General features: G+C 38.5%; 1 protein-coding gene across 1 annotated transcript; it reads right to left on the bottom strand.

The window, feature by feature from the left end:
• Nucleotides 1-396: 396 nt before the first annotated feature.
• On the bottom strand, nucleotides 397-27,958 carry TBCE (tubulin folding cofactor E). Its single transcript, XM_088534874.1, has 16 exons — nucleotides 27,813-27,958; nucleotides 25,708-25,792; nucleotides 16,865-17,050; nucleotides 14,187-14,275; nucleotides 13,340-13,439; nucleotides 10,475-10,577; nucleotides 7,446-7,522; nucleotides 7,106-7,201; nucleotides 5,849-5,913; nucleotides 5,690-5,754; nucleotides 4,330-4,482; nucleotides 3,731-3,884; nucleotides 3,338-3,406; nucleotides 2,258-2,317; nucleotides 903-994; nucleotides 397-602 (listed from the first exon to the last, which is right to left on the bottom strand). The coding sequence occupies exons 1-16, from the start codon at nucleotides 27,910-27,912 to the stop codon at nucleotides 510-512; spliced, it is 1,587 nt and encodes a 528-aa protein (XP_088391000.1). The 5' UTR covers nucleotides 27,913-27,958; the 3' UTR covers nucleotides 397-509.

Raw genomic sequence — 27,958 nt, 5'->3', positions numbered from 1 at the left:
CCTTAAGTAGTCTAAGGTGCATAGGTACTTCCACAGTTACTGCTGTTCAATTCTGTTTGCTTTAAGGTCTTTGGAAAAAGGTGAAAACAAAAAGACAAGTAGCCTCTTTAGCCTCTCAGTGCAGCACTGATTTGGTCCTAGAAATACTGTAAGAAAAGATATTGCACCTAAAGCATATACTGCGTTCAGCGTGAAAAAACAAAGCAAACTCACCACTGCAGCAGCAATGTAGCATAAACCCTTCTGCCAATAGTTTATTTAATTGATGGATACAAGCACTGGCTGTTCAGTATCTTTCCCAGGAGACTCCTCACCCCAAAGCAAATGCTTTCATGAAGAGTCGTGACTAATTTGCGAGTGGGCAGCAGCGCGCAGCGCCCTGGGGCTGTGCCTGAAGTCCACGTTCATCATCGGCACAGCACAAGCTGTTGGTGCTCCCTGCAGGCAGCCCCCGGCTCCTCTGCCCTCCAGCACTGGCTTTTCCCTCAGTCTGTCACGAGAGGCCCTTCTCACCACCTCACGAGCACGGAGTCTCCATTTTCTATCGAGTAAAACTGCAGGGGCTTTAGGTCATTGTCCAGCTCAACTTCTTTTCCTTCCAGCTGGAGTAAGGAGAGAGAGGAAAGAGAAGAGAGGGAAAAAAAAAAAAAAAAAAAAAAAAAAAAAAAAAAAAAGGAAGACCAGATTTAAACTGAATCTCTTCATGTAAACCAAAATTAAACCAGGCAGTTGCAGTCACGGAGGATCTGTCCTATATCACCAGAACCAAATCAGCTCTCAAATCACAGCACACAGACCCTCCTGAAGCAAACCCTGCTCCCTGGTTTAGCACTGAGAACTCAACCCCCCGAGCCCCAGCAGCATCAGGTGCTTTACTGTTGAATTACTGAATTTTAACTCACTTTAGAACTTTCATAGGACAGTTTCAGTTCCGAACCAGGTATTTTGAGTAGGCGAAACAGCAACCCTTTGACACGCTGAATAGTCATAGAATCTGTCAAAGAAAAACAGAATGCTAGAAAAATGCTGCTATCTCTGAGCTGTAGCAACGTACTAGTGTTTCGAGTATACTTGTTGATAGCATCTGAAAGGCTGTACTGCTGCTTCAGTTCTAACACTGCAATAATGTCTTTTATATCTGAAATAACTGCTAATATCAAGTTGAAATCAGTTTAATCTCTGGTGGAACAGACAGCATATGCTACTGCTGTTTAAGTGCTTTGATTCCCATATGCCAAATTCACCTTTTTGGAGTTGGTATTTGCAATGCAGTAAACGGAGGGACCTTTGGGGCACAAACTGCTCAGCTCCTGCCTGTGGGCAGTTCTCGCGCCAGGGAAGGGCTCTGCCAGGGGGACGAAGCCAGCGCCCTCCTCAGAAACGCCCCTGTGTTCCTCAGTCCCAAACAAATGGTCAGCAGAGCTGCAGGGCGGTCGGTGTCAGCTACACAATGGGGTTTTTTGGCAATGGATCTGGAATGGGTGTCATTTGTGCCAGAGGCGATACCTACATTTTCAACAGATACAGTGGGTATTTTGGTTAAACTTTCACTTCCTTTGAAGCTTTACCTAAAGGCACAGCAATAGTGAGTTATTCCTGCACATTGTACTGAGACAAATATTTTTCTATCAAACATTTTTGTAAAAGCTGTATCTGATTTTATGAAACTTGTGATAATAAATGTGATTTTTTATTTTAGAATAAAGCTTGAGTAAGTCTTCTGTTTTCTCAAGATTCTGAAACATCTTTTTGAAACTTCAGCTTTATTTGACACAGAATCTGTTCATTCTAGTTGCCCCTCCAGACACTATAGCTTAACTTGGAAATATGTAAATACAAAGTGGGTGAAGGTTAGAATCACACTTCTCTTTCCAGGTATAAAATAGGAGCTGTAAATATTGGGAATTGCAGACCAGATAGTTGGCTGTTAAACCTTCAGGTTCGTGCTGTGCACAGCCTGCACATTTCATGCCAGTTAATAAGCCTTTGATTGCTCATCTTTGCACATTAATTCTGTGACCAGCAGCAGCAGGAGTCACACAAGGATCAACCTTCTGATTTTGCAACTGGATTGGAAGTAATGTGTAAAAGGGTTGGAAAAATGGCTTTGTCAAGCAAGTTCTACCTTCATCTATTCCTTTATAGGCCAGAATCATCAAGGGAGTAATTAGCTGACAGAGCTAGAGGCAGCTGCCAAGCCTTTAATATAAACTGCTTTGAAAAGAAGTTACTGTCGGCAAGAGAAATGGCTCCTTACCTGGTAGCTTTTTCTCTAGTGGCTTCTGCTCAGGTTTATCAGGACACTTAATTGTCAAAGCTGAAAAAGGAACAGGCAGCATCACTGACTCAGCGGCTCGGTCAGAAGCTCAGAGTTTGTTGTGGACTCTGCACAGTTTGCTCCAAACACTCGGCACAATCTTCTCTTCAGAAAAGCAGAGGGTAGCCTGTATCTGAGCAGCTACGATTTAACAGTGGCTCTTATTTTTTCAGAAAACTATTGAAGTAAGTAAGTAAATTTTCATTTGTGTTATTGATAAATTAAGGAAAAACAGCTAAGTAGTGCTTTAAAAATGAATATTTACATAAAATTTCTGGTTATTTTTCAAAATAACATGCAGTGAAGAGCCTCCCAGTTTAAAACAGGTTTTGGTATTCATATCACAGAAGCTCAGGACAAATACCTTATGAGGAACAGTTGTTAGGTTTCTATTTTTTTTTTTTATTCAGAGATTAAGACTTTTAAAGTCTTTAAAATGTTTTTCTATTATATTTAGTCAAGCAAGTTTCTTGTTTTAGTTGCTCATCCATCTAAACATGTTATTAGAAGAAACTGCCTTAAAATACTATTTTGCCCATGGAGTTAGGAAAAAATGAGTTCTTGTATCACAAAAGAACCAATGGCCTGTGAATTTGTACATTGGGGATGTAACCTGGGTTAACATACGTAAACGGGCCCAATACCAAAGCTACCTTTATCCTCCCTCACTCTCCTGAGGTTAAGAAACGTTAAAAAAAAGTATCACAAAATAGTGTTGCTATTAACCTTTAAATCTCAAACCTGTACTGAAGAGGAGACATTCACAGCAGCAGAAGGGACTGCTGCACACCTCTATCCCCCACTAAGTCTTAATGAAGAGTGTTATCCTAGAGAGAGGGATGCCACAGAGACTTTGAACTCCATGATACATATGATTCAGAGCAGCAAAATTACAAGTTACAATCCTGTGAGCTTGGAAAGGCTTTTCTACCCTTTATTCCCCATATGCGTCCTGGGAAAGCCAACTGCCTAACATATGTTAAACAGAGAAGCACTAATTTTGGCTGTTTCTGGACTTACTCAGAAGTTGATTCTTCAGAGTCAGAGGTTGTTGTCCTTTCAGTTCTCCTTCTTCTGGTGCCCCGTACTCTGTTGGAGAAGGATGAAGTGTACGTGGCCGTGAGCCGAGAGTTCAGAGACGGAGCAAGCGAGGGGGAGCCCTCAGAGGCGCGAGGCGCCGCGTCCGCCCGGCTCCGCAGCGGGGAGCTCCGGGAGGGAGGCAGCGCTAGTGGGGAACGCGGCTCCGGGGCGGCTCCGGGGCTGCCTCCCGCCTCACAGGGGCTCCCTCGGGCAGCAGGAGCACTCGGCCGAGCACCGCGGGGAAGGGAAGGGAAGGGAATGGCGGAGAGCAGCAGCACAACCACGGTGCTGGAAGCAGGGAGGAAGGGGCTGTCTTGCTGCAATGTCACTTACGGAGGCAAAGTGAGGGGTATCTGGGATGGGCTGCAAGAAATTCTTCACTTGGCTTGTTTTTCTCTGGGTTCCAGTGTCCACCAGCTGCTATCCAGTCCCTTCCAAATATTTTGCGGTAATCAAGCTCTGCTCCTTTTCTTTCAGCAGGAAGGATCTGTACTGACACGGGGATGGCCCAGAGTGTAATTATGTTGTCTTTCCCAAGGAGAAAATCCAATTCACTGTACTGACTCCTTGCTATTACTTACTGAGGTGTTCAGTACTTTTTAAAGCTATCCAGAACTTTACAAACTCCATCTCTAGGTACTGAGGCATATGTGAGTATGCATGGCAACACTGTTACTTTTTGATGCAAGAGGGTTTTAGCACTATTTCTTGTAACTACAGAACAGGTGCCACTGCTGCTTCCTTTTACAATAAACACTTGCCAGAAGTTTTGTTTGGTTCAGATGACACTATCTTCCTATTATTGAAGATAAATGGAATATTTTTAAAACAAACTGAGCACAAGTCCTCACTCAATGACTGAAAAGGTCCCCCCGGCCGCACTGCTATGCAATTTGCTGAAGAAAAAAAAAAAAAAAAAAAAACCCACATACCTCAGACTTGTTCAAAACCTCCAGTTGACCTATCTTGGCAATGATCAGTTGTCTCAAGGTCTCTTGGTTCTTCTCTGTGTGCATCAAAGGGTTATTGCGACACTGCAGCGACCGCAAACTTGGCAGTTTATCAAGCTCATTGATAGATGACCACTGAAATGGAGGGGCAGAGTCTTTTGAATAAACAAGAAACATACTTAATTTCAGACGAATACACAATAACACGGGCTTCTCCTGTACAATGACCATGATGGAAACTATTCTTTTGGTCAACAGAACTGAGAGCTTTCATCTTGTTCATTTAGGTAAGAGTAGAACTGCATTACACTTAACCAAGTGAAAATTTAGAGCCGAAGTCCTCTATATTTGAGATCATTAGTATTCTCTGAGCTCCTAGGACCTGGGGTGCATGATAGGTTAGGCATAACGCTGATTTAGTTGCACCACTTGAAGTGCTTGACTCATGCTCTCTGCTGCAATGACCAGCTGTAAAAATCCAGTAAGGAGAGGAGACAAGAAAGGGTGGTGGTTCTGTGGCAGTAAGAGCTTCTTTTTCTGTGCTACCAAATGGAACAGGGAGGAAACGTGCTGCAGGATCAGTAGAAAAAGGGTATGAAGAAATTAAAAATATGCCCTGTTCTCTCCCACTCCTTAAGTTACTTTTACTATAAAAGAAAACTGCCAAGATCTTTGGAAGCAAAAGTCTACCAAGAGAGTATCTATCTTAACAGATACTCGCTTCAGGGCAGAAGGGCTGAGGCCAGAAACAGCAACACTCCTACTAGGGAAAAGTGGCCTCACGTTGGTGTTCGTGGTGCAGAGCCAGAGCACACGGCTCCATGGGCTGCGCTGAGCACCCTGATGCCCACGGCTGCCACGGGGAAGAAGGGCTTCGCCCAGCCCTGCTCCTCCCCGTGCCCCACGGCCACTGATGGGCTCCTTGTGGCACCCGGGGCCCCCAGCAAAAACTGCACAGGGGTGTTACCTGCCAAGCAGAGGAGGTCACAGACAGACCTAATGGGCAATGGGGATGCGAGGGAAGGGTGAGACTGCAGGTACAGGGAGAGGAGGGAAGAGGAGGGAAAGGAGAAAGAAGGAGGAAGGAGAAGGAGGAGGGAGACGGAGGGAGCGGAATTATAAGGTACCAGGGGGATAGAACTAGTTACTATAAACACTTTTAACTGTGAGTCCAAAAAACTTTAAACTTTTTTTTTAAACCCATCAGCAAAGAACTACCAAAAAAAAAGTAGTTGCCTCAAGATCTTACACATATAATCAAAGAAATTTAAAAAGATGCAAGTTATTCCTAACCAAAGGTATACATATTATTATAATGTAGAACTACCACAATCTAACCTACCTGCGATATTTTATTGTCCTTTATTTCAAGGTGTTTTAATGAAGGAAACATTTCAGTCTTGCATCCTAGGAAAAAAGAGTAAAAGTTTACCGGTCAATAATGAAAACTACAAATAAAAGAGCACGATAAAGCTATAAACAAACTGCTTCTTTTACATACCAACTCCAGCATCAGGAAAGTGTATAGAAGATATTCCAGTGTTTCTCAGCATTAGCTGTTCTAGACTGCAATTTAATAGATACAGTGATTACTCTATCTGGTATATAAAGCTTTTTGTTAAAAAAAAGAAAAAGCACAAGACTCTAGCAAACTTTTGATATGACACATTATGACTGACAAGCTAGTAGCAGCTTCACAGCCGATAGCCAGGCTTCACGAAGGCGTTCGGGGAACACACCTCTCAGGAAAGGACTGCATGAGTTTCAAGTGTTCAGAATGAGTCCTGAACTTAAAAGGAGTGATTTTCCAAATGATTTTTTTAAATAACGTTTTGATGCCTCATGGTTGCTACTTTGGCTTGAAGCCCAAGATAAGAACTCTTCCAAAGACCAAGTACTCTGAAAAGGAAGGAAGAAACAACCACCTTGCCTCAAAGTCAAAATATCATAAAGACATAGCCAGTGAGAACACAGCACAGGAATGTGAGTGAGGGATAACACCACAGAAGACGTTTTAAGAAAGTGAAAATACGTTCAACTGAGGCAATACTTTTTTTTAAAAAAATGTTGAGGGCGCATCTCAAACTACCCAAACTATTTCAAACTATTGTGTTTTTTAAACTACCCCCAGAAAGCACTGAAAAATCAAAAAAAAAAAGAGAGTTTCCAGGAGGACACAAAGATATAAACATACTGCCACCCCGCTGCCAGAATAGTGCCACCAGGAACCTTCCCTGGAGTGTTAGAACCGAGATGAGATGATGGAGAAGAGGGAAGGGTCATCCTTGCTGCACTCCTTTGCCTCCCTCTCATGTTTCGGGTTTGTTTTGCAAGACAAAAAGGGAAGAGAAGCGTGGCTGGGAGGTGCTGCTGGGAACCACCCACGAACTGGGAGCCATCCCCACGGCTCCTCTGCCTGGGCACTCCGCACAAACTCCACAGCCTGGGATAAAACCCTGTGCGGGCACATGTGCAATGACCTTAATAATGCCACGAGTCACTGCAGTGTCGCCAGCACACAGTGAAGTGCAGAAAGGGTCTCACTAGACAACAAAAATAAGATTAGGCTTTAGCAGTTCAATTAAATACACTGGTTCTATCCTCAAGAGGAAAAAATGCCTGTACTTCAAGATTCCCATAGGCCTTCTATACAACATCAATATTGATCATACTTTGGTCAAAAAAAACATGGAGATGAATGAATATCTAGGACAAGATAAGACAGAACAAGTTTCCAGGAACCTTGTTTAGGGACTACCTGGGAAGATGTGCTATTTGATGGAGTTGATTTCCATCCAGCAACGGGTTGTCTGAAAGGTCTAACAATTTCAAGGTCTGCAGAACATTTTCAGGCCTGCAACATCAAGAAACAAAACAAAACAAAAAAGCAGAACATTTGGATTTATTTTCTAATGAAAGCAATGACTTTCTAAATACCTGATTGCATGCAAATCAATACGTATGTATATAAATGTGAAATTCCCACCATTTATTTTACAACTATCACGTGACATAAACGTTACAGGAATCTAGTTTGAGGTTCACCTGCTACGTCATTTTTACAAAAGACTGACTCATGCTTGTGTTACCCTTCTTACCTTTCCAAAACTGTAATATTATTAGAAGTAATGTACAATTCTTCAAGTGCTGGCCATCCTGGAGCACAAAGAAGAACCTAAGAGCAAAACTTCATTTAATATAACCGATGTTGGTAAAAATTATTCCAGAAATTATAATTTATAAAGATTTATTTAGAATGTGTTCAGAACAAGCCACAGTTCTCAAAAGCAGAAATAAACATTGCAAAATACCCAGCCCTCTTTTTCTTCCAACTGTCTCTTTCCTGTGTTTGGATCTGCTGGCAGAGATGAAGCCAGAAGGGTTCTCTGCAGCACAGGACTTACTGATGCAGGCCTGAGGCAGCAGGCAGGAACTTCACACTATCACGACACGGGAGTTTTCTTTTTGAAGCCCCTTTGAAATTTCCCTTTTGGTTCCCAAATTAAGAATTTAGGGGAAGAAGTACTAGTGTTAACTGGGCAATGCTTTTTACATAGAGGATTCTGAAAGTGTTCCAGTATTATCTGAAAAGCTACATTAAATTATGCTGATCTTGAAATTGAGTTTATTTTACTCAGTAGTCTTGAAGAGATAGACACACCTTGTTACAAGGTAACTGGCCATATAACCTGCCACTAGTGGCTGGGGAAATGCACACATCTCATCATCACTGGCAGACTTTAAATCAGAGCCTCAAGGCTCCTCTGTCATGGGACTATAGCAGCACAGAAACCACTAAAATCCAGCAAATTGCAGGAAATCAGCATATAATGTGCTTTCAAATGCGCTCAAGAACATAAATTAGTTCAACGAGGCTACAAATTCAACCAAGATACATTGTTCCAAATTTCTTGTCCTGAAACTACTATGCAAAAATGATAATTTTACTGAAAGTAGGATAAGTAAATAAAGTAAAAGAAGCTCCAAGGCTTTGGGGGCACAGACTTATACATGCACAGAAGCATCTGAGCCACTTGCACATGAGACTAAGTTACAAAGACAGTGCAGTTCAGTGTTGAAATTCAACTTGCTATGGATACAGCTAACCGATTCTCTACTCTCTCTGCCCTCAGAAGTCCTCTTCTTGTCAATTCTTCTTCATTCTCAAGCTACATTTTGTTCTATATAGCAAATATCAAGACTGAGACCTTTTTAGCTGCAGCTGGCACAGAAACATCAATATTCTATCGCTTTCAAATTGCACACCGTGAATGCCAGTGTCAACAAGATAGATAACCTTTGTTTGGTCTATCCCCCCAAAACATATGCCAGAGATAAAGAAGATTGAGGCACACCAAGGAGAGCTCGAAGATTAAGGCAACAGCAGAAAAAGTGAACAAATTATTTGCGTGTTTCTCTATATAGGATCTTTGCAGGATTCCCACACAAAAATCTCACTTTGTGATGGGCAAAATCAATAAACTGCATCAAGTGGACACAGTAGAAGGTTTTTCAATAGACTGACCAAATGACTAGTAAATTGCCAAGACCATAATAGACACATTGCAATTTCAAGAAACTCAGATTGCTGAATTTTCCACTATTGCGTAAAACTCTCTATATACAGGAACAGAGGTTCACAAATCTGATATCAAATTAATATCCAGGAAAGATTAGGAGCTATGGATAATGTGGTGGGGAATTTAGGAGGAAGAGGCCATGGAATAGGCACTGCCGACCAAGAAAGCAAAATGTAAACCCAGGATTTAGTGTAAAAGAAATAAGTTGCCACCACGTAAGTCCATGATGTTCTTGTGTGTTTAGTCTTTTCATCCCAGGAAACATACAGCATAAATGGGAAAAGTACAAAGAAACGTAACTGGAACCACCAAGGCTATGAAACACAGCACTGCCATTCTCAGGTTGGTACCTGCCAGTAAGCAGGTCCTTATACTGTGATAATTACTTCAAAACAGAAGAACAAGAGAAAATATAAACCTTCTCTTGCTTCTTGTACTAGCCCTACACAGCATATACAACAGACATATGGCAATAAGCTACTTTAGGCTATTTTCACTTTAATTAAAATATTTCTAGGATTTTCAGACTTTGTTCATATTCCCATTGACAGTTACTATATTTCTCCATTACCTGGATCATCATTTTCAATTTTTATTAAAAGAGTTGAATTTTCAAAGTAACTCCTGATATAGTACACTCCTTTTCAGGAGTACTAGAGTAACTCCTGAGAAGTGGTTTGTTGGCAGAGTATCAGCGGCAGGTAGGCCTGTTTATTTTTGCTCTTTGATTGGCTGCTCAGATACACAACTGTTAAGCAATGACCATCCTCTTGCCTTGTTGCTACAGAGAACAGAATAAGAACATTGCTAACTTCTACCCAAGCATCAGTTTTTGCAAGTGCTCTACTTCTGTATAGTGACTGACAGTAAAAAATTGAAAATTCAGCTGATTTCACAGTGCAGTAAAAACTTTTCTCTGTGAAATCATTGTAAGTAAGTGGGAGATGTGCTATCCAGGCCTCGGCTCTGGAAGGCCCATTGCTGACACCTTGGCCAAGATTGGATACAGTGTTAGGGGAAAGTCATTTAAATACTGGTGTGTTTCAGTCCCAGAAACATCTCAGAGCTCTGTTTATTCGGTGCTATATCTGTGTTACACATAACTGGGTACGTGTATTTCAAGCATCCTCAGTAGGTGCAAAGAAATTAAGCTCATCTCCTCCTGAGGCAAGGGATGTCAAAGAGGTATTTCATGTCAAATATTCCTCCTGTTGTTTCCCATTGTTCTATCATATGGCTTAGAATGCAGATAAATCCTTAATAACTACAAGGAAACCTTATCACTAACCTTTGGGACATGAAGCTGTATTACTCTTCAAGTGAGTTATCTTGACTAAGCAATTTACAAATGTAAATGAAGTTAAATGTTTCTCATTAGGCTCACATGCCAATATAACTAACTGTATTACCAGCTAACACAGAGCATCTTTTCTAAGGATGATGGATCAAATTTTAGAAGAATTATATAATGCATAAATATTTCCTGTACTGTGCTTGTCTCTAAAACCTAATGATATAAACAAGTAAGAACAAGGAAAGGTTATTACCTCTGTCCAAGTTATCTCGGTTTGATTAAGTGCCAGAATCCTCAGCTTTAAAAACGCACTGGATACTGAAATTGATGTTGCTGGAAATTTCATTTTGTTTTCACTGTGTGAAGAGAGTAATTCTTAGCACATATTAAAATTACTGCAATTATTCCTTAGATTACTAATTTGAAATTAAGCATGATGGACAAAAATCATTTATACATGATTTAAAAAAAATCATTGCCGAGACTTTGCATATTGAAACATGATATAAGAAGTCCTACAAGTTCTTTTCAAACCTACTCCTTCCTAATTTTACTATTCTTCACTTTGAATGTATACTTACTCCTCATCTGTGGCCTCCCCCTGTTTTTCTTCTATAAATTCTGAATATGAAAAGAATTATTGTCAGTAATATTAAATTCTTGGTGCAGATTGAAATTTAAGAGTCTAAATGACTACCCAAGCACAGTAAAACAAAAGGATATAAAATCCACTCTCAGTAACAAAATATCACTGCTCAAACAGCCAGATTACATCCATTAGATTTCATTTTTCTTCACAAAAAAAAAGTTATTTCTTTCCTAGATCTTTTCCATCTGAATATTCTGACAAAAATCTCTCAGTGTAGTCGTATACTTACAGCATAAAATTTCCTTCAGATTCAAGTTCTCAGATAGCTGGTGGAAGAGTTTTATTCTCTTTTCAACATTTGTTCCACAAAAAACACAGCAGGACACTATCCTGCTTCCCTCTTCCTTCCTTTTTAAGTAAACTAACTATTCTTAGCAGGAAGTCAAGATAATAATAGCTAAATTCAAGCTCTTTTCATTTGTAGTCATAAGGTTCCGATTCCAGCAGTCAGAACCCACTCTCCCATTTTGCATCCCAATATTATCACAAATAACTTTTAACCCTCCCCTCAGTCTAGGCACACTCCTCAGCAGTGAAAAAATGGAAAAAAAAAAAAAAAACCTCCAGATGAATTTATGCAAATACTTTGTAATCTCATACATGCTGATAAAAAAAAAATGTGACTAGATATGCTCCAGGCAAAGTTTTATCTGAATTGTACAAATAGCATCCAGATTGTAACATCGTTTCAACTCAATACTGAAGAAAATGGGAAGTTTACAAGTATTTAAAATAAATATTTCTGTCCTAATCACTAAAGAGCAGTTATTAAAAAAAAAAAAAAGCTTACCATTTTTTCTAGATCTATATAGATCTATATAGATCCAGATGTATATCTATATCTACATCTACATCTATATTTTTCTATATCTATTTGATATTTATTTCCAGGTATCTTACATGACCCTCTAATTGTTTTAGCCATGTTGTGTGAACTGCTGGAAACTGCTAACAGGACAGACCTCTGAGACTCGAAGTAAAAATAAAAACTGGTATTTTATGTCTCTGCCCTCAATCCTGTTGTCCTGCTGCTCTTCCCAATGACTAGTACTACCTTCAAAACAGCTGAACACTTTTGCTTGAACAGTCAGCAGTCAAGGTGCTAACCTTGACATAAATGTCCAAAATAAATGTCCAAAAGTTGCAACAACAACACTTTTCAGAATGAGTGTTTTAGGCCATTGCCTACTTAAAAGCTTTGTGTCAATTCACACCACAAGATTAGCTGGCCTGTGCCAGGTAGACTGTACAGGTGTGCACTACAAATTTTATTTTTAAGATTATTATGTGATTTTTTTCTTGTTCTAATGGAAGCACAATCTGCTGAACAACCATCTCTCTCCTTTTTCACATCACTACTGTAGATGAGATTTTTACCACAGATCTGTCACTATGATTCACAGTTTTATTCAGCAGAGTGAACTAGGTATAGGTTTAAGCATTAGGGATATTACAGCTTGCTGCCAGATGTTGTAGGCAAAACACCTTCCTTAGAGAAAAGCAACCTCCTCAATAAACACTTACCAGAGCCATTAAACTAAATCATCAATAACAAAATAAGAAACAAAGTCTTAAGAAATTTGACAAGACTTAAAATGAAGATAAAAACACATTTATCTTCTTTACCATTTTTCTATATAGAAAACAAAAATTCTGGCCTCAGGGAAAAAAAAAAAAAAAAAAAAAAGAGTTTGCCCTGTGCCACATGGGCACTCAGCGCCCCAGACCCCTGCGCACGCTGGTTCCCAGCTGCGGGCTGCACACCAAGCTTGACAATGAAAAGTATTCTGTGGTCTTTGATGTCTTAGAGGCGCAGGACATCTGAGACAATGCCACGTTTTGCATTTTGAAATTCTTCTCATCTACTAACACTAATGAGTGGCCACAAACCATCTAGCAGGACAAATTATAAAAGAAAAAAAAATGTCTGTATGAATTTCTATACTCCCCATTTCCTCATTTTTTATAAAAGCATTCCAAAAATATTTATTTTTATCTATTAGGCAACTGATTAAAAGACATTACTATTAAAATCTGTAAATTTTAGTCTGCAGCCTACCCCCACCCAAGGAGCAAATTTGCATGAATTTGAAGACTGAAATCTGTATTCTAACACTTTTCAGATAACTGTGATTTCACTGGTTTTATGGCACTCAGGTTAGCAACCATCTATTCCAAGACCTTCTCCAGAATTTAGTTTTACATAGATGCTAAATTCTTAGGGGCCAAGCTCTTTCCCCTTAAGAGGTTGCTTGGAAAGAAGCTTGGAAAGAGGTTGCTTGGAAAAAAGCTTGAAGAGCTTGGTTGCTTAAGAGGTTGCTTGGAAAAATGTTAAGGAACTTAACTCCTATTAAAATGAGTATCAAGACATCCTGTTACTCTTTGAAAGCTGATCCCGTAGCTTGAAGCGCTGCTTCTTTCTTATCTCTATCCCCAAAGGAAGAAAAACCCAAATATTAATATTTATACCTGATATTAAGCATTTCCAGATTTTGAACTTGAGAAGCAATATCTGTTACTGTCTCCCACGATGATATCAGATTTTTCGATAGATCTATACGCCTGATATCTGAAATTTTGTATTAAGAAAACGAAACATATCTCATATCTTGATTTTCCAGAAATTAGAACTAGGTTTTGTACCAAAACAGAACAGGCATTCACTTTTCTGAGCTAATGGAAGAAACCACCTCTTCTTTACTTTACAAATCTATTCTTCTCTCTATAAGAATCTTCTGCTCAATTATTGTAAATTGTATCTCAAGTTTTGCTATGGAAATAGCTGATGGTTGTTATAAAAGACCTTATCTTTACAGCTTCCGAAGTAGACTAATTTCTGCATGAACATAGGAATTTTTGTGCATTCCTGATAAATGAACGAATAACGCCTGCTGTATATTTTGGTTTCATCACTATAACACGCAGTATTTTGAAAATGTAATTTATTATGTATTCATAACCTCCACAGAACATTTCAGTTGTGCTTTTATGGGATTTCTATTCTATAGTAAAAAAGAAATTGCTGGATACTCCTGAAGTTGCTGTAATAGTAGCGACTTATGACAACATTTCCATTTTTACCCACAATCAGTACTGAAAAAAGGGCAGGGGGGAGGGCTTCTATTTCCTAACTCAGTTTCTATTTCCCAACTCAGTAAACACAAAATAAGCTTCCAAATACAAATAATTCTAAAAATATATTCTTGATAGAAAGATACAAACACAGCTCCCCATTCTTTGAAGAGAAGAACTTGGAATGCTAAAGTATGTACTTATCTGTGGCATCACATAACACAGCACCTTCACAAAAGGATACTAGCACATGTTCTGCCGATTTCCTCTTTCTGACCAGCATGGCTCACAGCACATTCACGAACTGAGATATCTACCAGTTGGTTCAGGCGGCTAAATGAAAAAGAACATTCATTACCTTAACCCAAAATAGAAATGTATTACATAAGCTCTTGGTTTTACAACTAAATAATACTCTTTTGACAAATAGAAGCTTTTTTAGAATTAACACCACCAAATTGCCGCAGTGTGGCATCTTTCTTACTTGAAAAAAGACCCATCTCACTCACTTTCTGTCTTGACATTGCTACCACTAAATAGGTCTGGATTAGCTAAAAAAAGACACTAACAAAACAGACAAAATGCAGCTATACAAGCTGGAATTTCATTAGGACTTCCAAGTTAATTAGATTTCCTACAGTATTTTTTTACAAGAGGTTCCAAGTTATTTAGCATTTTTTTATGTCACTGTAAAAAGAAAAAATACAAAAACAAAAAAGGTATTTTCAACCACTTAGTCCCTTCTGGGAGATGCAGCAAGAACCTGGCTGCCACCTGAGCTCAGACCTCTCTGGTGCTGGAGATGATGGCATCTGCAACCTATTCCCATCGTTACTTTGCTTCTTTCTTCTCTCTCATCCCCCCATAAATAAGCAAAAACGTGATAAATGGACATGACATGAAGTGATTGCAAAACTTCCTCACTACAACAATTTTTCCTTCCCTCTCAATTATATAGTTATTACTCATGAGTAGAAAAGAATAATGAATAAAATAATCAAAAAATATTAAAATCCATTTATTCAAAAAGGATAATGATTGCATAAAATTGTCATGATATTGGCGGTCACCAATTCATTCTTTCCACAAATATTAATACTTTGTATTTTATAAAAATAAATTAAGGATTGTGAGCACTTATAATCCCTGTTCCTATGCATAAAACATGGAAAGTATGAAGCTGCAATACTGAGATTTCTGGAGTGTCTTCCACCACAGGGCAATTGTGCTTAGTTTTTGAGATAGGACAAGATGACATGCAAGGCAGCAGGCTAACTTAAGTTATAGCCCTTCCTAACACCACCATTTCCTCTCAGGAAAAATATAAATCAGCTGTATTAATAGAAGTTACATGGAAGAAATGCTAAATATGACAGTGCTATTTACACATCAAAAGCTTTTAAAGAAGCAAAATCTTCATGTACCTGAGATAATTTAGAACATATTTAATGTCTTTACAAAATGTCACTTACATAAACTACTAACAAGAAATGCAAAATACAAGGATGCAACAAAGTTACATTTCAACTGCTACTTTTATTTTTACAGAAGTTTTGGAGAGCGATATTATCAAGTTAGCTGCAGAAACTCCTCTAGTGTGTAACTAAGATATTATTTTACCCTGAAAACTTTCACAAGTCTAACCTAGTTTTGCTCATGTATTAACTTTAATTAATTTGAATGCCTTCCTCCAACAAAATGACTTCTAGTGCTTGGAATTCAACACATTGTTTAAATTAGATTCACATCATGACAAGTAAAAGGACTTAAAAAATAATAATTCAAGAACAGTAGATAAATATTTCATACTGTAGGCCCCTCCAAACCGCACAGAAAGACTATCTGTGTTCTTATGTGCCAATGAATATTTAAAAGCAGAAGCAAACTTAAAATCTCAAATTAAAAAGAAATGTTGAAATAAAATTAATGGTAAAAATATCAATGAGTAGTTGAAGTGGGCTATTAAGCCAACGCTGGGTATTATAAACCTGTGAGTATTATAAACATGGAACGTGTTTGAGGAATCTGCATCATCGTAGCTCTGTGCTATCGGGATCTTCAGTTTATCGTTTATTCACTGAAATTTCATGATTAAGTCATATATCTGAACAGTCTGTAGTATTGTCTCTTCTCCACCAATCTCAGTAACGTAATATTTATCCCAGCAGAAACCCCTCTTCTCTCCTGTAGTAATGCCATGTTAACATAAAATGAATACCAACATAATTAGGCACTGCAATTATTTGTCGACCCAAAGTTACTTGAATGCAGTTTGTGCACAAGATTTTGACTAACTTAGCAAGAAATTAGCAAGAAAATTTAGCAAGAAATTTAAGAGTAACTGCTGCTCTGCTACCACATTATTAGGGGCAAGAAAGCCTGATGTTTCACCTACCCCAGTCTAACTGCAGGCTGCTGCCCAGAGAGAAGCAAGCATCCTGTTTTCCCAGACAAATTCTCCCAATGCTTTCTAACCCTGCAACTGTGTGGCTACTAGGCAACTTCCATCAATTCACTAATGCAATGGAAAACTAACCCATCAGAGAAAGAATGGCTTTACCCCAGCTCACCCGACTCACTCGGCTCACCTTCAGTTCTACAAGCACCAGATCTGGTGCCACACTAACAGCAGAAACAGAGAGAGACGGGGCCAAGCAAGGCTGTCTCTTCTGGCAGCAGCTCACTATCATATCAGATTAAATATTATGTGAAATCAGAATCCGTGTGAGAATTCTTAAGTGACCTACTTCTTCAAAAAAAAATTTATTTATAACTTCTTAGGGAAAACAATAATCCAGTATCCACAGAATAATTACCTAGGACATTTGAGGGCAATGTGATTTTCCTTCCTTTCCTACACAGGGAGTGCCTACCTACGCAATCCCTAGCAGCATACCTCCGATGTTCAAATATTGTACTTGCCTTTGTTGTTCTATAATAGAATCCATACCAACAAATTCCACGGTCCTTCCAAAAAATAATGTACTTTCCTTCCCAGGGTGGGCATTATCTTCATCATTCAGTCCATATCGGTCCTTTACTGCAGATAGAAAATCTACTCCAAAATTTGCCTTGTTTGGACGGATAAAGGATCCTCCTTTAGGATGTCTAGGAAAGAGCACCCAGGAAAATAAGAAACATGAAAAGTTATCATAAGACTGATTACTTTTAAAAGTACAAATTAAAATTTTATCAAAACAACATGAATTGAAGCACTCAAAGGAGAATTCCATGGGTTAATTCTAGACATCACTGTTCCTAATCAGTGAGAGCAGATAAGGTTTACAAAATATTGCTGATAATATCTGACCCAACACATTGACAGTGTGAGATGCCAGGAAAATTGAAGTGCCAGATCTCCAAATGCATTTACACATCAAAACTACGATTTCGGTACACATTGTCGTACATAATTGCTCAGTTATCTCCAAACTCTAAATCTCCCAGAAAATTAGGTTCGTACCTAGAAACAGATACAAAGCTACCTAAACCATATGACAAATCAGTGCTCAGCCTAAGGCCTATATGAATACTCGAATACACATTCCCTCGTATTTTATTTGAATAATTAATTTGTAACTCAGACAACACAGCCTTGTCCAGTGCACCCATACAGATGGCCTATAAGTTTTATTATTTGAAATTCTAATACTAATTAAAAAAAATCTAATTCTAATTAATGCTAATTAAATACTAACTAAATACTAGCAATTTCAAAACCAATCTTTCAACAGAATTATCCAGCTAATGCACTTTCTTCACAGCCCTACAAAATTTCTTAGTCTTTCTTGAGCACTAAAAATCTTTCCTGCTTGACGATCTGCTTTTACAACTTCTTTTAGAGCTAGCAGAAAATACAGTACCTAGGAAGAAAAGACAATTTGTGGGAATGGTATGGCAGAACAGATAAGAGGATCAGCTGTAAAACAGCAGGAAGAAAATGGGTAGTTATGATTACCCGCCTGCCTTCTAGCTGAGAAGAGTACAGACTAGGAAAAAGAAATCACCTGTGTAAATAAAACTCCTCTTTTCATGTGTGCAAACATCAGGTGGCTAATTAGCAAACTGTAACATTAATCTTTAACTCCAGAGAACTCAAGACCATCTCTCAGAAATAACAGTAGCTAGAGACCTGAATCCTATGGACCTATTTACAAGTAGAGGGAACAGCTTAGGCACCACATATTCACACGTTTATTAAAAAATTAGTACTGGCATGTGCCAGTTTCACTCATTAGCATTTCAAATACTTATTTAAGGACTCTTAAGGTCTCTTGGGGAAGCTGGTTCTACCTCCAGGAAAACATAAAAAGAAAACTAGCTATCTTGTTTCTTGCTTTCTCAGACTTGAGTCTTTTGAAGCTACAGAAAAACTATTGAGCATTTCTCACGCCCCTCTTTTATTATTATTATTTTGACTACAGCAAGATCACAGTGTTTCTCTCCCTTGTTCTTACTACTGCCAAGCACTCTCTCCCTGTCAGAGCTGGGTTATCTATTTTATACTCAAATCTATTGCAGAGCATAAGTTCCTTTTTCAGTTGCATTCTAGTAATTTGATCTCCTTTTTTTTCACAAACTGCCGCAGAGAAGGACAGAAAAGTAGAATATGCAAGAGGAAGCTATTTTCAAGCAAAATGATTTGAGCATTCAAGCATGCTTACCTGTAACCAGCTTTCCTCAAGATGCACTGTCCGTATTAACTCTCACACAGTGAGAAATGAGCTACACAAGCTAGGTATGTTTACAGTACTGCTACCCAGAAAGTACTGATCCACAGCTACATAAGCCATAAAAATGCCATTTCTCTATATGCTACGCACCTGAGCACAAGTAATGTTAAAACACAACAGAAATACAAAATACAACAATACTTTTTGTAACCTCTATATTCTGAAAAGAATAATCTTGCTAAAAAATTTAAAACAAAAATAAAATCAGCCGGATAGCATTTGGTCAGCTCTAAGCTGGAGCAGTGTAGCTACAGGGAGATCACTTGTACGGCTCAGGCTTCTATACAGTAAACCCTATTAAGTCACAATTAGTTCCCTATTTCTGGTTTCACATCACTTCCAACCACACTAGTAAATAACTATATATAACTCTCTCTATATATGTGTGTGTGTGTATATATATATATATATATATATAATGTATATGTGTGTATATATATATATATATATGTATGTATAAAATCACTAAATTCACCAAGAAGCCTCTGCAGTGTAAAAATAACCTGCCTAAAGTCTAGGGTAAATCCTACAGAATGCTGCAGAAAGTTTAGCAGAATGACATCTGCCACGAGGACTTGATTCCTCTATTCCTGTCACTCTCCAGATGGAGACAACTACCCTTGAGACTCTCCTCATCAGAAGACGAACAAGGGAAAAAAAGAAACTTGCTGTGTCAGAAAAGAATCTCACAGAAGATAAAACAAAACGGAAACACTTAGAGCTGAGCTTTAAGGTCTTATCTGATAGATGGAAGTCATCTTTGAAAAACACCTCAAATAAGCAGATGTAAAAACCAAGCAGACCTTCAGTAGGAGATGATGGAAGTGGACAAGCAACCTCCAGCAAACAATGAGGAACAAGACAGTAGCTCTCCTTCAGGATGAGGATAAGAGGATAACAATTTACATGTACACCAAACAACTACTTATAGCTGCTCATCTCATGAAAAATCACAGCTACTACCAATCAATCTTCCTAACTGGTAACAGGCTCATAAACAAAGGAGCCATCTAGTATCTATACTGTTAGATGAAAGGACGTGAGGACTAGTCATCAACCCAACTTTGCACTGCAGGTCTGAACATACACCTTGCTCTGCTGAATGTGGAAGGTCCTACAGCTAGGACGATACACAGAAGATGCACCCTGATTTCCTTAAGCAGAAAATCTGGAATTATCCCAACCAGAGTTCATCTTGTAGGACACAATCCATTCATGATTCAGTAGCCTGACACAATACAGCCCATCTGCTAGAAAGCACAAGGGCCTAGAAAGGTACTCATTGAGGTTTACATCAGCTATCAGTTTCCCCTGTTTAACTGTTTCCCAAAATAGAGATGAAATCTGACATCATCCTTCTTTGCTAATGAAAAACAAAGTGATGGAATTACTCATGATTATGGCTCTTCATACACTAGTGGAATGGCTCACTTCTCAGTACCTGAGGTAACACACATTTGTACACAAGCTGTGCTCCAACAGTGACACCCTTCAGCTGTTTGACTGCAGAAGCTGGTTAGCCAAGGAGAGAGCTCTCAACATTACCAGTCACAAGAGTAGAGGAACATGTAAGGGTCTCTCCTCAGCACTTGCCTTTGCAACGATCATCTGAAGGCTCATTATGGCCAGGGGACACCCACTGCGAAGCTCACAGGGTTTATCACAGATTCTAGCGATTTGAACTCATGCACACCTTGTCAGTGAAGACACAAAACAAACCTTTCTCTTTAAGTGGAAGGCCCTCAGTCTCAAACTGGATACACTGAGAAACAATCAAAACTTCCTATCTGAGATCATCTGAGGCCATAAGGAATCTTGGGAATACCTTCTCCCCTTGTTAAACAGAAACTTCCTTTCCTTGGACACTAAAATGAGTCTGCCCTCTTACTGTCTTTGAAAAGTTTGTGCTCTAAGTAGATATTATTGGAAATGAATCTTTCATTTTGAAGGACAGACTTTACATAAACAGATCTTCTCTATTGCAGGAACATAAATTTCATACAAACAGCAACATCTGATAGTAACAACTGTTGCCTGCAAACTCAAAAAGAAAAAAGAAAAAAAAAACCCACATTCCTACACAATTTATGAATTTCACTGAAAGAGAAAAAAAAATTAAAAAGCCTTTTTAAGGATAGCTTGGCATTTAAGGGGTATAAAAATTACAAAAGAGTCAAAGTTCCCACCAAAAAGGACTGAATAATACAAAGCAAAAAACACAAACAAAAAAACACCCAAGAGGTTACAAAGAATTGAGGAGCAGATGCACTTCTGTCACATTGACCATATCACAGAATCAAGTTTGACAACTATTATATTTTTCCCCTCTATTCTCTGGCTTGTTCACTACCTCTAGCAAAACAAGTTGTAATTTAATAGGTTTGATACTTCTTGCAACAATATCTGCTGAAAATCAAACCAGGATTCTTTTGGAAAGTAGTTAGGGAAGAATAGAACTACTCTTTAACAAGAGAAAACATGTTCATTTTGGAACCAAAGTAATTTGAATACGTAAGACTACATCAAATCAACCCCCCTTTATAAGAAAAGAGGCAAGCAGAGTGCCATTTAGTGCAAGGGAAATTAATAAAAAAAACAGCAAAATAGTCTAGATTAAAATAGCTTATAAAATAGGAATGCAAGTGTAAACAGTGTGTGCAAAAGGAAACGCAAACATCCTCTCAGAGTGTTTTTGGTAAAAAAAACAAATAAACAAAAACCCATAATAGGGCTAAGAAGGAAGGTGAGATCTTCAGTTACTTTGAAGTGGTAATCACAGGGTCACCACAGAATTTTTTTAAAAAAGGAAAAGTGTAAAAGTAACATGAACATCACTAACAGTGAGAAGAAGGGTAGTAGAACAGCACTCAAAACTCAGTTTCATGCTGCCAGAATTTGCTTTCCCAGCGCAACTTCTGCGTATGCCAGACAGAGCAGCCTCCTGTTCAGGTACCATGCGCAGGAGCATCAACAGGGGATGGGCAGCATGGGGAGCAAGAGCCCCACACTGGGCTGCACGTGTGGGCCTTGCAGGCTCTATTTGACCAGCATGGGCATTAGCAGGTCGCAGGAGGCAATGAAGGCACCCCAAAAAATGGAGCACCCATATCTCCCCCCAGAGGTTATGTGCAAATAATGGACCTGTACTCCCCTTGGAAAAGATATGTTCTCATAATCCACCTTTTGTGGGAGAGGGAGAGGACACCACAGGCATGAGCCCCCACAGAGAAGCATGGGAATTGTTTATGTGGGATAAGAACTTTGGGAGATTAAAAAAAAGCAAAAGCACATAGAGGTTTGTGTTAACATCTTGTATGTATTTAGTATGGTAGCTGTATTGCTTGTATTAATCCTGAACGTACAGTTGCCTGGTTAGTAGTTAAGTACATGTCATAAATAGACAAAGGGCTTAAATCCCACTTTGATTTAGCCCATGGAACAGAGCGCTTTCCTCTGTAAATCTATATGCCCAAACATGATCTTTAAGCATTTCATATACATTCTGTTTCCCTACAATTTCTTGTGCAGCTGTAGAACACATGCTTTAATTTCTAGAAGAACCGAGTACGCTTCCTTCAGGACAGGCTATGTCGTTTTAAAATGTAAATACATATGTTGATTTAATATATTTTTTATCTTTGAATTTAGAAAGTTTACAATACAACAAGATCTTTATATTTATTTGAAAATTTTGTGTTTCAAAAGCTGTAGATGATTGATACCACTATGCTAAGGCTTTGTTACTCACTGCTAATTTCTCATTTCTTTTGAAGACCTGTAAAACACAGGTAATCCTATTATATGACGCACTACTGAAATAGCTAGTTAAAAATAATAGCTGTCTCAGAGGAAACAAAACTATCAACAGAAAGAAAATTCACAAAAATGCCACTAGAGTGTGCATTGTCATTTTGAACAAATCCAAATTAGCTATGTAACATGCTTATCCTGTCAGCATTATTTTGAAGTAGTGCTTACCATTCTTTGATTCTTATATTCTTAATAAGATGAATTAGTATCTCATAATATAATGATACGAGATAAATCTACTGCCAGGAATCACACAAGTTCAGGCCGTGTTTCTACAAAATCTAAGGCAACCACACATAGCTGTTAGCAGACCTACTGATTTATCCAAATAACAATGGCTAAAAAGATCTTCTAGTAAGCACACTCTTACATTTGGCTTTTTTTCCCCTCGTCTTCTAAGCCAATTTTGAATATCATTCTGTAAAAAAAAATTTAGAAGAATCTTTTTCAAGTTGCCTTAAAATATGAAGAAAAATATCTGTCTTTTCGTTGCACTTGTTTACAGTGCTAACTCTTCTATTTGAGCTGCTCCTGGTTACTAGAATTGAAGAATTAAAGAAATGGATTTTCACTACAGTTAAGGTTTGTTTGGGGGGGGGGGCGCGAAGGAATAGTTTTAGGTAGTCTTCCAGCCAAATTAAGAATAAATAGGTGAGACTTGGGTTTTTAGTTGTATGAAGTGCATGAAAAACAAACCAGAGTACACACAGAAAGTTATGGCTGAGTCATGCTTGACAGCTCTAACTATTGTTTACTCCTTTAGTCTTCAAAAAGACTTTCTTTAATTGGAACAGAGTACAAAGAAGAGGTATTGTAAGGACAACATGTTTAAAGATGACTACATTCAAAACTGTTATGAATAGGAGCAGCCTCATTCAAGAGTTGCTTCTTGTGACAAGAGCTGAGATCATTCTCGGAGGTCTCATTTCCTGGGATTACAGTAATGGCTGCTGCAAAAACAAAAGCTGTATATGCATATATACAAATACTACACTCACACAAACGTAAATCACTTTTCAGTTTCTAGAATATCTATACAACTTGTTCAATTGTTTCTTCCATCTACAGAGCTTGCACACGGCCAGTCCATTACTTTTATTACTTCCTTCCCAGCAGAATGTAACTGGGATTAGCTTGGAAATCACTTGAATTCAAAGCATTTAAGACAACTTCTAATAATAAAAAAAAAAGTGAGGTTGTCTTAAGACTATAAACTTGAGTTCTTTAGCTAAGGAGAATCCAGCAATTTTGAATTTCCTTTCTTCCATTAAGAACACCCTAATTTTACTCAAGCCTTATTTTTTTATTAGATACAAGGCAAGATATATCAATCCTTCACAGACTTTTTTTTTTTTTTTTTTTTTTTACTTTTCTCTGAAGAATAGACTTTATTTTAATCACCTCATTTTCTGATAATGAAGTCTCTAGGGTTCCCACCACACACAGGAATGTAGAACTTAAGATGATATAGACCAGGAAGTCTGTTTTGCACTTTCAACGTAATCTAGCCCCTCCAATTTATGCCTGTTTGGTAAGTGTAAGAGATAAAATTCCAAGAAAGGATTTCAAATTAGCTACTTTTTATTCGAATTATTAAATATGCAGATTCCCCTGTTGATTCAATCTGAGACCAAGCAGCTTAACTCCCTGCTTCAGGAAGACTTTGCTCTGAATTGATAATGAAGTATTATCTTTCTTTGTACAAATACAGAAGTCTTCTTTACCACCCAGGGGCATTCTATTGGACTTCAGAAGATCTTTTGGCAGATAAAAGACTAAACTTCCTTTCTCCACAATGCAGAAATGCTCATTTTATCTCTCTTATCTTGCCTTTTTTTATCCCTCTCTTCTGTTACGCAACATTTTGGTCACTTCCATATCAAATTCCTAAATTTCAATAGGAAAAAGCGGTAAAACTCATCAACTCACTTGTGCATAGAAATGGGAGCGACCACAATTCCCACAAGCTGAAAGCACATGTCCAAGATTTAAGCCAAGGCTACATGCTATGTACCTTGTACGGAGAGAGAAAAGTACTTCAAGTACACAACTTCATTTGCTAAAATAAAAATAAGACACTATTACTCCCTATTTTTATTTCTTTCAGAAGATATTCTCATAGTGAATTTTCTCTGTTGAATCATCCACTAGGAGCATAAGAGAGCACGTGTGCAGACACACCACCTGCGGCTCGCAAAAATCCCTGCATCATTGCTAGGGATAGCCAGTGAAACCCTGCAGAAGCATCACTAAACGCTCGCTGTGTTCTTTCACTCTTTTCCAGACATCTACTAGTAGGCCACATTGAAAACTCCAAAGTGCCTTTTCGGAGTTATTAGCTGCATTGGAATTTTAAGGTTAAAGCAAAACTAGAAATCTCCTTACTTCATCTCATTAAGATAAGACCAGTACTGATGCCATAGTCTATCCATGAACCACCCCACTTTTTCCTTCCAGAGTTGTCACCAAATGGCTATTAAAAAAAAAAAAAAGGAAAACAGGGCAAGTATTTCAATGATGTAGCCACAGAATGTTCTCTCATTCTTTATCATCTCACAGCTAATGAATTTCTAAGGGCTGCTGGTCCTTAAGCAGTAGTGATAGATTTTTCTATCTATGTATTCGCTCAGTGTTCTTTTTTCTTTAAAAAAAAAATCACGTAAACTTTTACAAACTGCAGATGCTCTAATATGAAAAAGCAACATTTCTTGCTATTACCCCTAGAGTTTGGATTTTTCACTTTTGAACATGTAAGCATTCAAGTCTTAAGCTTTAAAAAAAATACAAATATTCAGACTGTATTCAGGAACTTGATGCTTTCCCTTAGCAAGATGCATGCAAATTATCTTAAAATCAAATCTAAGATATACTTAAGACTACTAATAAGGACCAATACTTCAGCTCAGAATTAAACAGAAAGGTCAGTAAGATACACTAACTTTCTTACTAAAATAGGTCTAAGTCTACTAAGTAGTAATACTGAAGCTAGCAACATCCAGAAGTCATTTTGTTACATACCTCTGAAAATACCACTTGTATTTTCTAATTATTCACCATACTAAAATCTGTATACTTGGACTGTTACGAACAAACAGTCTTTCTAGCAAAGCCAGTCAAAGACTAGGATTTATCGCTGAATATCAGCCAACTGATAACGAAGTTTTGCTCTAAAACTGGACAGGACCAATACAGAGGACATATCAGCACTGGGAATCAACTCACCTGCATTTGAAATACTGTGTTCCTTCATGGGTACCATTATGTTTCCCTCTCTGAGGATCATCCCATTCCACTCCAAGCCAAATTCCTGAAAAATACAGTGGACACATTCAGAGTTCCAGCATCACTGCTGTAGAGCTGGTGGCTGGAAGGAGCCTCTGAAGAATCCAAGCCTCCTCCGCAAAGCAGGGGATTATCTCCACATACTACATTAGCTTGTGGAAATCTTTACTTGGCCAAGTCTTGAAAACCTTTAAGGACTGAGATTTCACAACCCTCTGGACAGCCTATTCCAATAACACATCACTTTCATAGCAAAAAAAAGTTTTTCCTAATTTCCAACCTGAACTTCCAAACCACAATTTTTAACAACTGCCCTCTTGTTACATAATCTAGTAATAGCAAGGAGAGCTTTGCTCTGCCATCTTTACAACCACCCTTCAAACAGTTGTAGGCAGACTGTCAGTCAGCCTCCTCTTCAGCACACTACACAAGCACAACTCCCCCAACCACCTTCCCAGGATATGTGACCTATGCCCTTGACTGCTCTGGTAACCTTCCACCGGACTCTCTCCAGATTATCCACATCCCTAAGAAACCGCAATGGCCCAAAACTAGATGTTTTATGCCAAGCACAACCTCACCAGCACCAAGTGGGAGACAATAGCATCCCTTAATGTGACGGCCTTGTGTGCTTGGAAATGGATTACAAGACACAACTCTTCCAGAGACTGAGGAGAGGCTGGTGAGACCAGGTTCCCTCACTTCCCTTCCTGCCTCTTCCAGAGCTGAGCACCACAGGAGTCTCCTTCGGAGCACCAGGGATTCTCCTCCCTCCCTTGTCACCATCATTTTTCAAAGGTGACATATAGGGGCCTCCCATTTGGACTGGTCAGGCTGGAGTGAATCTTCTTTGGCCCTATACACTTGAAAGGGCTATCAGAGAAGTTCCTAGCCTGTTAACTCTGTCATTGCTGGCTGCCTCTTTCCTTCCCAAACCGTGCCAGTACACAGAGCAAGAAATGGACTGCACATGAAGACCCATGGAAAAAGAAAGATAGTAAGAGTATTCTGTTGTAAAAGAATGCAATCAGTGTAAACCAAATTTCCCTTTCACAACTCTTCTGCTAGCCTTAACTGAAACAAAACAAAAAACACCACACAACTCTGGAGTAAGAGTTTCCAAGGCTTACTCAATAATAATAAGGAAAAAAAATATCACTTTTAACTTGCAATTTTTTTCCAACTGACATTGCTAACACTGAAGTGATACAGAAAAGCCTCATAAAATGAAACTGATTTTTCAAAATGAGTAGAGAAGCAGAAGAACTAGATGGTGCCCAATCGTACAGAAAAGCAGAGAGAGGCTATGTCTTTTCCTCAAAGACTTTAAAAATAAATCACTGAGAAACACCAATGAACAGAGTCTTAGCAAACAAACAAACAACAAACAAACAAAACAAACAAAAAATGTGATTTGAACAACAGAGGCACAAGTCTTTGGCCTCGAGAGGATTTCTTTCTAAGCCTAAATTATTATTGTCTCATAAGCAGGCTCAAAATTACTACAGTTACATTAAGAGATATAGCAAGTCCAGGAAATTGCACACTTCAATCTTCCTTATAGCAAAGCACACAAAAAGTCTGTATCAAAGCCTCTGTTTATTGTTTGTGTAAATCAAGACAACAACAAAAAAGTGCAATGTTTATGTTTACAATAAGTAATCACTAGTTCATCCTCAGCAATACTTTTGGTCTTCACCCTTGGTATTCCTCAGCTACCTCCTCCAACAAAAGTTGTTAGAACATTGTACAAGAGATTAACAAACTTTTTCCCCAAGAACTCCCTTTGCAGGAATGTTATTATGCAGGCAGTAGAAACAGCATTTTTTCACACATCAACATGTGCTAAAGCAGAAGCAGCACTTTGCATATTTCACTTAAATTCACTTTATATTTCAACTAAAGTAAAAAAAAAAAATCAACAAATGAACGGTTTTCTTACGACATTGAGGCTATCCATTATTGCTGGCATCCCATCTCACTTCAACACACACAAAACTTTATTAGAGTTTAAAAACTGACCTTTATCACGTTATTAGATTTACCTGCTGTAGGAGGCACAGTGCCAACATACCGCACAGTTGCATATTCGGTGCCACACAGGATCCTTCGGCCCAGCGCATCTGGAGGCACGGAGGCAGCCATGGTGGGAAAACCGGAGCGCGAGGTACTCAGGCACCTGCAGAGGCAG

The sequence above is a fragment of the Tinamus guttatus genome, unplaced genomic scaffold (assembly GCF_059628265.1).
Source record: "Tinamus guttatus ecotype Peru unplaced genomic scaffold, ASM5962826v1 Tinamus_guttatus_pri_ptg000601l, whole genome shotgun sequence".
Taxonomy (NCBI): domain Eukaryota; kingdom Metazoa; phylum Chordata; class Aves; order Tinamiformes; family Tinamidae; genus Tinamus; species Tinamus guttatus.
The sequence above is the reverse complement of the archived record's forward strand: the minus strand, read 5'-3'. Positions and strand labels throughout refer to the sequence as shown.